General features: G+C 40.8%; 1 protein-coding gene across 2 annotated transcripts; it reads left to right on the forward strand.

Moving 5' to 3' along the window:
* Positions 1 to 48: 48 nt before the first annotated feature.
* Positions 49 to 11,925, forward strand: tbpl2 (TATA box binding protein like 2). 2 transcript variants are annotated; one of them, XM_079696182.1, is made up of 9 exons: positions 49 to 189; positions 2,263 to 2,407; positions 3,459 to 3,684; positions 6,909 to 6,929; positions 7,018 to 7,105; positions 8,901 to 8,992; positions 9,417 to 9,584; positions 10,675 to 10,769; positions 11,679 to 11,925. In XM_079696182.1, the coding sequence occupies exons 1-9, from the start codon at positions 142 to 144 to the stop codon at positions 11,753 to 11,755; spliced, it is 960 nt and encodes a 319-aa protein (XP_079552308.1). In that variant the 5' UTR covers positions 49 to 141; the 3' UTR covers positions 11,756 to 11,925. The 2 variants fall into 2 exon arrangements, with proteins under 2 accessions (XP_079552308.1, XP_079552309.1); XM_079696183.1 differs by lacking the exon at positions 6,909 to 6,929.
* Positions 11,926 to 12,256: the final 331 nt, after the last annotated feature.

Raw genomic sequence — 12,256 nt, forward strand, 5'->3', positions numbered from 1 at the left:
GGTGAAAGTGTGTGTGTGTGTGTGTGTGTGTGTGTGTGTGTGTGTGTGTGTGTGTGTGTGTGTGTGTGTGTTAGTGTTGAGGAGTTCATGATTGGATGCAGCTGTGGAAGCTCCTGAATCAAATCCCATGGATCTTCACTCATGGACGAGTTTGCGTTGGAGCGTTACTTTGATGACTCCATTGCAAAAGTGAGTACTGACTAAAAAGAGTAAAGTTTAAAATGTCTGCAGGCCAATACTCTGAGTTTGTTTCACCTCAAATGTGGGGGTTGATTTGGGGAAGTTTTAACACGTGCTCTGCTATAGGGTCTAAAGAGGTTATGCTGTAAAGTCTGTAAAACCCCCTTCATGAAAATGTGTTTCCTTATGATACTGGGGTATATAAATAAATAAAATATGAGTGTTTGATTGGCTATACTGCTGCTTTGTGTAATTCACCTGCTAAAGGTTTATTTAACATCAAATTGTTCAGGTAATCAGTGAACACCTGTTGAGTTTGAGTACATTGAAACGGAGGTAACTTTTCATTTAGATATAACAAGAGTTTTTATCATTTAAGTTTCACAAATAATCAGTAAAGACAATAATTGAATAGTGTTTCAGTGATTTGTTGCCAATAAAAGTTTTTCAATTTCACACATGACCTATACAGTACTTAATCTGATTAAAAAGTTTATTGAATTGAAGATGCACCATTTCTTCAAAACAATCTGAGCAAACTAAGCTACCATGATTTATAAACTTGAATTTTCACATTATTAGCTAATTTAAAAAATCCTCTCTGACTGTCAATCAAGTTTCTGTATGACTCTAACTTTTCACGTCACAAATAAAGACAATTCAATCGGGGAGAGACGGTTTTGATGTAAGAATACATATTTATTGCCAGGAATACACAAATGAATGTAATGGAGTTTTGGCGATTAGGCCCCGTTGTGCAGGAGTATCATTCGGGAGGGGAGAACCGATCCGATGAAACCCCCCGGGGTCTAGACCTTGGTGTGAATGGATGGTTGGGTTCGGTCTGAAGGGGAGTGGCTTAGCTTGACCCTGGTGGTGGTGAATGGATGGTTAGGGTCCGGTCTGAAGGGGAGTGGCTTAGCTTGACCCTGGTGGTGGTGAATGGATAGTTGGAGTCTGTCTGAAGGAGGGGTGGGGGGCTTAGCTTGACGCTTGACCCTGGTGGTGGTGAATGGATAGTTGGGGTCGGTCTGAAGGGGAGTGACTTAGCTTGACCCTGGTGGTGGTGAATGGATGGTTGGGTTCGGTCTGAAGGGGAGTGGCTTAGCTTGACCCTGGTGGTGGTGAATGGATAGTTGGGTCGGTCTGAAGGGGTGTGGCTTAGCTTGACCCTGGTGGTGGTGAATGGATAGTTGGGTCGGTCTGAAGGGGTGTGGCTTAACTTGACCCTGGTGGTGGTGAATGGATAGTTGGGTTCTGTCTGAAGGGGAGGTGCTTAGCTTGACCCTGGATTCAGAGGGACAGGAGGTGAAAAGGGGTGGAGGAGGGTTGCGTCAAGTCACCTGAAATGACAGCTGTCAGAGGGGGTAGAGCAGATTTAAAAGGTTTAGCGGAGCGCTATGATAGGCTTGTGAGAATAGAGTGAAGTGATTGGTTAAGCTGGGGAGTGATGCCACCGATCACTTATTGAGAGGAGAGAGAGTAGTAACAGTGAATGAATGAGTAAAGAAGGTCTTCCTGGTTGAACTTGAGCTGAGCTTCATTTGGATTCTAAAATTCTTAGTTTCCAAGTTTAAATGTGACTATGCCAAAACTCCATAAATAAAAAAAGTGATGGCTTTACATTTCCTCCACTATAATTGCTTACCTTGCAATGTGAGGGCTGAGAAATTATATTTACATTCTTAGAAGTTTACCTGAAAGCCCATCTGTGCAGGAGTGACAAATATCGTACAATAATTTATTATTTTTGAAATGTTTATTTTCATTTTAAAAATCATTTTACACAAGGAGTGACATTTTTAGCAGGATCGGTTACACGGGGACATCTTCCATAATGTTCTTTTCAAACTCAATTAAGTTAAATCAACCCGTTTCAACTAGCTAGACATCCAGGTTTCTTTTAACACCGTTCCAGCTTTTGATAAAGGAGTCCATTCTCATTTGTAGACTTGCCGTTACCTTTTCCATCCTGTAGACCTGTTTAAGTCTGTGCCTCCACTGAACAATTGTCGGAGGTTTTACGTAAATGTCGTACAATTTATATAAAATCACAGGATCTAATGGATTGAAAATCTGCAGGACGACTTCCTCTTGGAGGATGAACTGGGCCTCGAGGGTCCGGACGCCTCCGCCCCCCCGCTGAAGGTGAAGCCGGCGGAGGATCTGGACCTCAGCTTCCTGCCAGATGAGCTCAGCACGCAGGACCCCAGTCATGCAAACATAAGTATGACGGCACTGGAACACATTTGTAGTGCAGGAATGAGTCCTAAAACCCGGGAAATTTGTTGGCATGTTAGCATTTTTGGTTAGATGCCAGAAATAAGGTCTGTGGTTAACACAAGCTGAAGAGATTTTACAATTTGTTCTATGACATAAAATATGTCAGTAAATACCCCATTGGTGAATACAAAAAATGACTAACAAGTGTCTGAATGAAACAACTAAACGTCATCATGCTCAACAATAGCCACCTTTAGCTTAGCGCTGGTGACGTCAAGTAATGTGACCGTGCTGTAGTTCCTTTATAGCCCAACATTAGCCACCTTTAGCTTAGCGGTGGTGAAGTCATGTGACCGTGATGTAGTTGCTTTATAGCCCAACATTAGCCACCTTTAGCTTAGCGGTGGTGAGGTGAAGTCATGTGACCGTGCTGTAGTTCCTTTATAGCCTAACATTAGCCACCTTTAGCTTAGCGGTGGTGAGGTGAAGTCATGTGACCGTGCTGTAGTTCCTTTATAGCCTAACATTAGCCACCTTTAGCTTAGCGGTGGTGAGGTGAAGTCATGTGACCGTGATGTAGTTCCTTTATAGCCCAACATTAGCCACCTTTAGCTTAGCGGTGGTGAGGTGAAGTCATGTGACCGTGCTGTAGTTCCTTTATAGCCCAACATTAGCCACCTTTAGCTTAGCGGTGTTGAGGTGAAGTCATGTGACCGTGCTGTAGTTCCTTTATAGCCCAACATTAGCTTTGAACTTCTGGAGATGGCATTTAAGCTTCATAAAACTGATGTTAATATGTGGGGATAATGCTGCTGAACCAAACGTGCAAGTATCATGAAAAGCTTTTTTGCTGCAATAATCCATTAGAAAAATCCTACTGGCTTTTTGTTAGGGAACCAGTATAAAACATTGATATCTGCCTACAAAAACAAGTCATCCCTGCACCCCTCTGTATAGAGAACAGATAAACAATGTGCGGATAAAAAAGGGGCATGAATGATTTTATGTTTTTTTACTTTGAATTAAAGAACCCCCTTTGTGTGTTTTTGTTTCAGATGACAGTCAGACTTCAGCTCTGAATGACTCTCATGACAGTGGTGTCGGTTTGGACTTCAACTCCCATGCTTCCACACTGGCAACACAAGAAAACCCCCAGCAGGGGGCGTCGGTTTCGCGGCTGGGGACCAGTGCTTTCTACCCAATGACCCCCATGACCCCAATGACCCCCATGACCCCAATGACCCCTGCAACCGAGAAGTCAGGAATCATCCCACAGCTACAGTAAGTCACTGATAACGAAGATCCAATTAGAACTAGATTGTTTAAAAGTCTATGAGAGAATTATTTGTTACCGTAAGTCACTGATGAACATAGTACTGATACTTTAACTGTATAGGTTCTGAAGTGCATTCTCTCTTATATCCAGCAGGGGGCGACTCCAATTATATTGAGATTGTATGGAAGTCTATGACAAAATGACCCTAATTCTCACTTGGTTTATTACCTCATTTAAAACAGTTCCTGACAAGGTTATGGTCTCAATTGCTAGTTTCAGGTATCTTTCAATACAGCGTCACGTTAAGTGCTTTAAACCTTGCATTATTTTAAATATCCAGCAGGGGGCGACTCCAATTACATTGAGATTGTATAGAAGTTTATTACCTCATTCACACCAACGATGTTTCAGGGCCGGTTCGGAGCTCGAGCTTGAAAAGCACCGGGTTTTCTTGTTCACACCGCAGCGGAGCAGCCTCTTAGCTCCAGAATCCGGTTTGTTTCAAGCACCAAAAAATTGTCAGAGCAAAAGCACCGCATACGTCACCTTTACGTCGAGCCGGGGGCAGAGACAGGATCAACTCCTGATCAACAACAAAAAGCCCGCGTTTTATCCAGTTTGTACACAACGATGGAGAAACTTAACAAGAGTTTCAGTGTTTCTGCCATAGACTGTATATATAAAGGTTTCTGCTCATGGTGAAGCAACGTGTCTGCGTGTTAAGGTGGAACCTGAGCATTCACGTTGATCACCTCTCATTATAACTAATTATAAATCTATAACACTATAAATATTAAACTTTACTTCACGTGTTCATTTGAGAACAGTTGTTACATACCTGGGTGAAGGTTACAGTTCATTTAAATGAAAGATACAACGTTACTCCACACTCATGGTTCAGTCCACCTTAAGAAATAAGACCGACCTCGGAAGCAGTTGTGTTTTAAAAAAACCTTTATTGACACGAGTACACTTTTTTTATAAGAATATAGTCTAAACCACAGAAATTACTCCGGAAAAACTGCAGATAGAGCCATAAGAAATGAATGCAACTGATTTCATCCGTGCAGTTTGGCTTTATGAAGCAGGCACGCAAACGGTTACGTCATGACGCAAACGATGACGCAATGACGCATTACCAGTCGGACTCTGGGCTGTGTGAAAAGAGCCAGAGCTAAACCGAAGAACCGGTTCTTAACCTGAAAAGCTTGAACCGGAGTTGCGTTGGTGTGAATGAGGTACAGTGGGGCAAAAAAGTATTTAGTCAGTCACCAATAGTGCAAGTTCTCCCACTTAAAAAGATGAGAGGCCTGTAATTTTCATTCTAGGTATACCTCAACTATGAGAGACAAAATGAGAAAATCCAGAAAATCACATTGTCTGATTTTTAAAGAATTTATTTGCAAATGATGGTGGAAAATAAGTATTTGGTCAATAACAAACAAACAAGATTTCTGTCTCTCACAGACCTGTAACTTCTTCTTTAAGAGCCTCCTCTGTCCTCCACTTGTTAACTGTATTAATGGAACCTGTTTGAACTCGTTATCAGGATAAAAGACACCTGTCCACAACCTCAAACAGTCACACTCCAAACTCCACTATGGCCAAGACCAAAGAGCTGTCAAAGGACACCAGGAATACAATTGTAGACGTGCACCGGGTTGAGAAGACTGAATCTGCAATAGGTAAGCAGCTTGGTGTGAAGAAATCTACTGTGGGAGCAATTATTAGAAAATGGAAGACATACAAGACCACTGATAATCTCCCTCGATCTGGGGCTCCACGCAAGATCTCACCCCGTGGGGTCAAAATGAGAAACAAGAACGGTGAGCAAAAATCCCAGAACTACATGGGGGGACCTAGTCAATGACCTACAGAGAGCTGGGACCAAAGTAACAAAGGCTACCATCAGTAACACACTACGCCGCCAGGGACTCAAATCCTGCACTGCCAGACGTTTCCCCCTGCTTAAGCCAGTACATGTCCAGGCCCGTCTGAAGTTTGCTAGAGAGCATTTAGATGATCCAGAAGAGGATTGGGAGAATGTCATATGGTCAGATGAAACCAAATTAGAACTTTTTGGTAAAAACTCAACTAGACGTGTTGGGAGGAGAAAGAATGCCGAGTTGCATCCAAAGAACACCTACTGTGAAACATGGGGGGGGGGAAACATCATGCTTTGGGGCTGTTTTTCTACAAAGGGACCAGGACGACTGATCCGTGTAAAGGGAAGAATGAATGGGGCCATGTATCGTGAGATTTTGAGTGGCAACCTCCTTCCATCAGCAAGGGCATTGAAGATGAAACGTGGCTGGGTCTTTCAGCATGACAATGATCCCAAACACACCGCCCGGGCAACGAAGGAGTGGCTTCGTAAGAAGCATTTCAAGATCCTGGAGTGGCCTAGCCAGTCTCCAGATCTCAACCCCATAGAAAATCTTTGGAGGGAGTTGAAAGTCCGTGTTGCCTAGCGACAGCCCCAAAACATCACTGCTCTAGAGGAGATCTGCATGGAGGAATGGGCCAAAATACCAGCAACAGTGAAAACCTTGTGAAGACTTACAGAAAACGTTTGACCTCTGTCATTGCCAACAAAGGGTATATAACAAAGTATTGAGATGAACTTTTGTTATTGACCAAATACTTATTTTCCACCATCATTTGCAAATAAATTCTTTAAAAATCAGACAATGTGATTTTCTGGATTTTTTTTGTTTTTCTCATTTTGTCTCTCATAGTTGAGGTATACCTAGGATGAACATTACAGGCCTCATCTTTTTAAGTGGGAGAACTTGTTGGTGGCTGACTAAATACTTTTTTGCCCCACTGTATAAGAGAAAATTATACTACTTCTCACTTGGTTTATTACGTCATTAAACATTTTCCTGACAAGTGTGTGGTCTTAATCTTTAGTTTCCAGTCTTCTTCAATTCAGAACCATGTCATGTTGTAATATATGTTCCCATTTATATTAACATTTATGACAAACACCAAGGTTTTTTTATGACTTGGCCACCATGTGATTTGGCTTTTCGGTCTACACATTTTTTGTGTTATTTTCTAATTTAAGTGTGTTTTGAATTCATGAAAGTAGAGTTAGGTTGGGCTCAACCATCCTATTTCTCTACCGGTTCCACAAAAACAAGATGGCGACTGTTAAAAACCAGGATGGCGACAGACAAAAGCGAAACTAATGGCTTTTTAACCTTTGTTTTTATTGCCATTGCAGGAAAAGTCTGATTCGGTTTTGGTCTGTACAAACAGTTTATACTTTCAAGTTTTAAGTGTTCTGCTGCCTTCAGATAGAGTGACATGGTGGTGTTTCCGTGTGTCTGCAGGAACATCGTCTCCACAGTGAACCTGTGCTGTCCTCTGGATCTCAAGTTCATCGCCCTGCAAGCCAGAAATGCAGAGTACAACCCAAAGGTACCGTCAGATTTTACAATATATTACAAACACGTTTAGAAGCGAAGAGTTATCATGTATTATACAGAAACATTATGAGCTAAAAAACTCCTCACACTAACCAAATGCCCTAAAAACTAAACTAACCCTACTAAATATTCCCAATGATTGATTTCTTCAGTGTAAACATTGGTGTAATATAATGTTCTTTAGAAGTCCCAAACACTTTCTGGGTATGTTTTCCTTTTGTCCTTTATGCCAAAATGCAAATAATTGAACTGGTGGTCAGAATATAAAACTATCATTTGTTGATATATTAGCGCTTGGACAAGGTTAGCTCAAAGTTATAGCTTTGAAGTTTTACAGTGATAAGTCAGTACAGTATACACAGAGGTGGGAAGTAATGGAGTACAAATACTTCGTTACTGTACTTAAGTAAATGTTTCTGGTATCAGTACTTTACTCCACTACTTATTTTTCTGATGACTTTTTACTTTGACTTCTTACATTTTTAACAGAAATACCTGTACTTTCTACTTCTTACATGTTGAACTCAAATACCTGTACTTTCTACTTCTTACATGTTGAACTCAAATACCTGTACTTTCTACTTCTTACATGTTGAACACAAATACCTGTACTTTCTACTTCTTACATGTTGAACACAAATACCTGAACTTTCTACTTCTTACATGTTGAACACAAATACCTGTACTTTCTACTTCTTACATGTTGAACTCAAATACCTGTACTTTCTACTTCTTACATGTTGAACTCAAGTACCTGAACTTTCTACTTCTTACATGTTGAACACAAATACCTGTACTTTCTACTTCTTACATGTTGAACACAAATACCTGTACTTTCTACTTCTAACATGTTGAACACAAATACCTGTACTTTCTACTTCTTACATGTTGAACTCAAATACCTGTACTTTCTACTTCTTACATGTTGAACACAAATACCTGAACTTTCTACTTCTTACATGTTGAACACAAATACCTGAACTTTCTACTTCTTATATGTTGAACTCAAATACCTGTACTTTCTACTTCTTACATGTTGAACCCAAATACCTGAACTTTCTACTTCTTACATGTTGAACCCAAATACCTGTACTTTCTACTTCTTACATGTTGAACCCAAATACCTGTACTTTCTACTTCTTACATGTTGAACACAAATACCTGTACTTTCTACTTCTTACATGTTGAACACAAATACTTGAACTTTCTACTTCTTACATGTTGAACCCAAATACCTGAACTTTCTACTTCTCACATTTTCCAAACAGGCTGGTTCCTTTAGTCTGAATGTGTGTTTGGTGGCGTGATCATTATTATTTAGAGTCATTGCGTGCCTATTGATTTGAACACGATCCGTGTATCCATCATTTCCTGGTCTTCTCTAAAGAAGAGGGACCAATGAAAACGTTGTCATGTTGCCGTTGTTCGGCATGGAAACATTCATTAGCTAACAATGACATTATTGTTCTATTAATATAAAGGGAGGTCAGGTACTCTTTAAAACAGCTGCTAGTTATGGGTACTTTTTACTGAAGTGCATTTCAAAGCCTCTTTACTCTGACTTGAGTAAAGAAGTTTAGTCAGTACTTCTACTTTTCCCAGAGTATTTTTAAACACGAGTATCTGTACTTCTACTTGAGTAAAGGATATGTGTGCGTTTGCCATCTCTGAGTATACATCACTATACTGACTTATTACTTACTGTAAAGTATTTTAAAGCTAAAATTGTGGTGATGATTGCTGTAACGTCTCCCCAGCATTGTTCAGTTGTCCTTTTTTTGTTTCAGCGTTTTGCGGCGGTCATCATGAGGATCAGAGAGCCTCGAACCACCGCTCTCATCTTCAGCTCCGGGAAGATGGTCTGTACAGGAGCCAAGAGGTCTGTCTGATTTTTTAAATGTATTTATTCTACTATTTCAACAATTAGACAAAAAAAAACACAATTAGTAGAAGCGGGAGGGCAGAAAGCAAAGTTTATACAGAGGTAGCCCATCCTGTTGCAGGATAAAGAAGAAAAAGATAATTACGTAATTAAATACTCACACAGATAAACACAATTCTATATATACACATATTCATACATACACCCATTTCCAGGGTTAAAATAATAAAGTAAAACAAACGAATATTCCTACAAGTCCATGTTCAGATAACCAGACAGTTTCATTTATCTTCCTATTTGTATGTAAACTATGATAATTAAGATAAGATATCTGTCTACCTGTCTGTCTGTCTACCTGTGTGTCTCCAGGCAAAGGTGAGACATTTTTTTTTTTAAATGCCTCACCCTTGTGTTTGTGCAGTGAGGAGCACTCACGTCTGGCAGCCAGGAAGTACGCCCGCGTGGTTCAGAAACTCGGTTTTCCCGCCCGCTTCACAGACTTTAAGATCCAGAACATGGTGGCCAGCTGTGACGTATGTTTCCCCATCAGACTCGAGGGCCTGGTGCTGACTCACCAGCAGTTCAGCAGGTAGAGACACTCGCATACATGCCAACCTTTCCAAATCCAAAATGTTTGCGTGCGGCAAATGTGCACGCCCAAATGAGGTAATCAGAAGAAATGGAACCCCAGTAATTACATAAACCATGTATTTAACATATATTGCATCATTTTATGCATTTTTCAGAAAAAGTGGTGGTTTGGTAAACAGTGACATCAACGACATGTCTGGTCTGTAAAATGCCCGAAAAGTAAAAGAATGGGAGATAAATATCCCAAAGTCTCCACATTTTATTATATTTTGTGTGTGTTTGTGGTCCTCTTTCAGTTGAGACACTGTAGGATGCTTCCGGAAAAGACCAAACACTGGATGTCTTTCAGTCGCCAACATGTGTTTTCGAGACACTGATATTAATGGGGAAATCCTGCAGGACTCAAATGCCTCGTTGGGGGTAACGCTGCCTTTCCCGCAGCGTTACCCCCGGTCTGCACGTTGTTTCTCTTTCAGAAACACAGAGGACTGTTTGTATGATGCGATCACAGACACGCTGCAAACGTTGTCCGCCAAAAGTCGAATCCAGTGTCTATGGAGTGTCATTTTTATTTTTTATAGTTTGGGAAAATTGAAAATCGTTAGGGAAAGCCAGCTAAGTCGGTAGGCGGTAGAAACACGTCAAACGCGTTAGGGTTGGCAGGTATGCACTCGCTGTGTTGCAGACAGGTTAGCCTAGCTTAGCATACTCCCCTCCCTCTCTGCAAGATATTTGGTTAAAAAGCCACTGAGATCTTTCATGGGTGGCGCTTCCCCCTAAGATAAGAAAATAAGTAATTTATTGATCCCAATTTGGGAAATGTTTGTGTTGCAGCAGCATAAAAAGACAAGACATTGCACAATAGTTTGGCTAGTAAGGTTTTGGTATTGGTTTTACCGCCTATCATCTGAAGGCAGCTTTAGCAAATAGTTAGCTTCTTGTTCCTGTTAGCGAGATTAGGTTTTACAGAAACTGGAAAAAATCAACCTTTTTAATGAGATGTGAAATAGATTTTGAGGAAGTTTATTCTGATGGATTATTAGCATGATTTTTCAAAAGCTTTATATAACATGTTTCTGTCTCCACAGTTATGAACCAGAGCTGTTTCCAGGCCTCATCTACCGCATGGTGAAGCCTCGCATCGTGCTGCTAATATTCGTCTCTGGGAAAGTTGTTTTGACCGGTAACGAAACTCAAAACGTTTTATGATAGACAAAAGTTAAAGCAGAGGAGGATCCAGTTCAAAAACATTTAAAACCCACTGGGTGTTTCTCAATGTCGAGGACGCTTCCTTGGTAGGACATGTCCCTCCGAGTCAGGTCCTTCAGAAGCGGGGCAAGAATCCTTATAGCCTCGGAAAACGAAGAATGATGGAACAGGCTAACAGGTGTGCAGGTGTCCGCCTTCAATGGAGCGCGATTTCAGCCATATATTTGGAAATCGGTCTGTGCGCAAATCATTGTGGGGATTTTAAGACCGCGGAGGATACACATGTGCAGCCTCAAAATTTCCCGCAACGAAGGAAGCCGGCCTCAGTAGAATTCCAAGCATCCTGGACATTGGAACAGTCCTTTGGCGGCACTCGATGACGTAGCATCCTTGAAATAGTGGCTCTGAAGCAGCTTTCCGCGACATTGAGAAACACCCACTGTGTCTGTAATTTCAGAAATCAATTGCATACACTAACATACAATTGGAGGTTTACACATTATTTTTTACCAACTGTTTTTTAATTACAAGGTTTTTGTGGTTTTAAGTGTGCATAAGGAGCAGTTTTTGCTAAAGGTTAATTGCTCTCCAACTAAAATGTATTTCACATGCACTAAGTACTTGTTATAACCGATCGTTTTCTCTTAATTATTGTACACAAATCTCTTTATGGGGTCTTTCTTCACAATTAAGAATTGCACCTCTCATAGCTTGTAAAATAAAACTGTGATTTTTCTTTTTACTTAATGCAGATGTAATTATTAGTTTATTTTTAGTAATTTAATTATTATTGATCAAGACGAAATATATATAAGTCTTTGGTAAATGCAGACAATTTGCACATACTGTTTTCTAAAGAAAATTATTGTTTGTTAATTTGCAGGAGCTAAAGAACGAGCGGAGATCTACGATGCGTTTGAGAACATTTATCCGATCCTGAAAGGCTTCAGGAAACAGTGAGGCCAACCACTGATGTCACTTCCTGTTTATTTGTAAATAGATCATATATAATTATTGTATGTTTTATTTTGCGGATGGTAAATGACTTGCGTGTTTGTTTTTGAGTCTCTGTTGAATGTTTCACCATCCTAAAAGAAAGAAAATTACTTATAAAATGCTTTGTTATCTTACTCTGAATCAGACTTTCGTTATTGTACTGTTTTCATGTCATCCTTTATACTTCCATCCATCTTCTCCCGCTTATCCGTGGTCTGGTCGCGGAGGTATCAGTTCCAGCAGAGAGCCCCAAACTTTCCTTTCCCCTCATCAACCAGCTCTGACTGGGGGTCCCAAGGCGCTCCCAGGCCAGAGAAGATATATAATCCCTCCACCTGGTCCTAGGTCTACCCCTTGGTCTCTTCCCAGCTGGACGTGCCTGGAACACCTCCCTAGGGAGGCGCCCAGGTGGCATCCTTACTCGGTGCCCGAACCACCTCAACTGGCTCCTTTCGACGCGAAGGA

Source organism: Notothenia rossii (assembly GCF_949606895.1).
Source record: "Notothenia rossii genome assembly, contig: scaffold_61, whole genome shotgun sequence".
NCBI classification, from domain to species: domain Eukaryota; kingdom Metazoa; phylum Chordata; class Actinopteri; order Perciformes; family Nototheniidae; genus Notothenia; species Notothenia rossii.

Bases quoted from the DNA above. Each gene is read 5' to 3' on its own strand.
- tbpl2 (XM_079696182.1), top strand. From the start codon at position 142: ATGGACGAGTTTGCGTTGGAGCGTTACTTTGATGACTCCATTGCAAAA. The intron at 3,685-6,908 runs GTAAGTCACTGA...TTGCCATTGCAG, and splicing joins GGAATCATCCCACAGCTACA to GAAAAGTCTGATTCGGTTTT. The intron at 10,770-11,678 runs GTAACGAAACTC...GTTAATTTGCAG, and splicing joins TGGGAAAGTTGTTTTGACCG to GAGCTAAAGAACGAGCGGAG.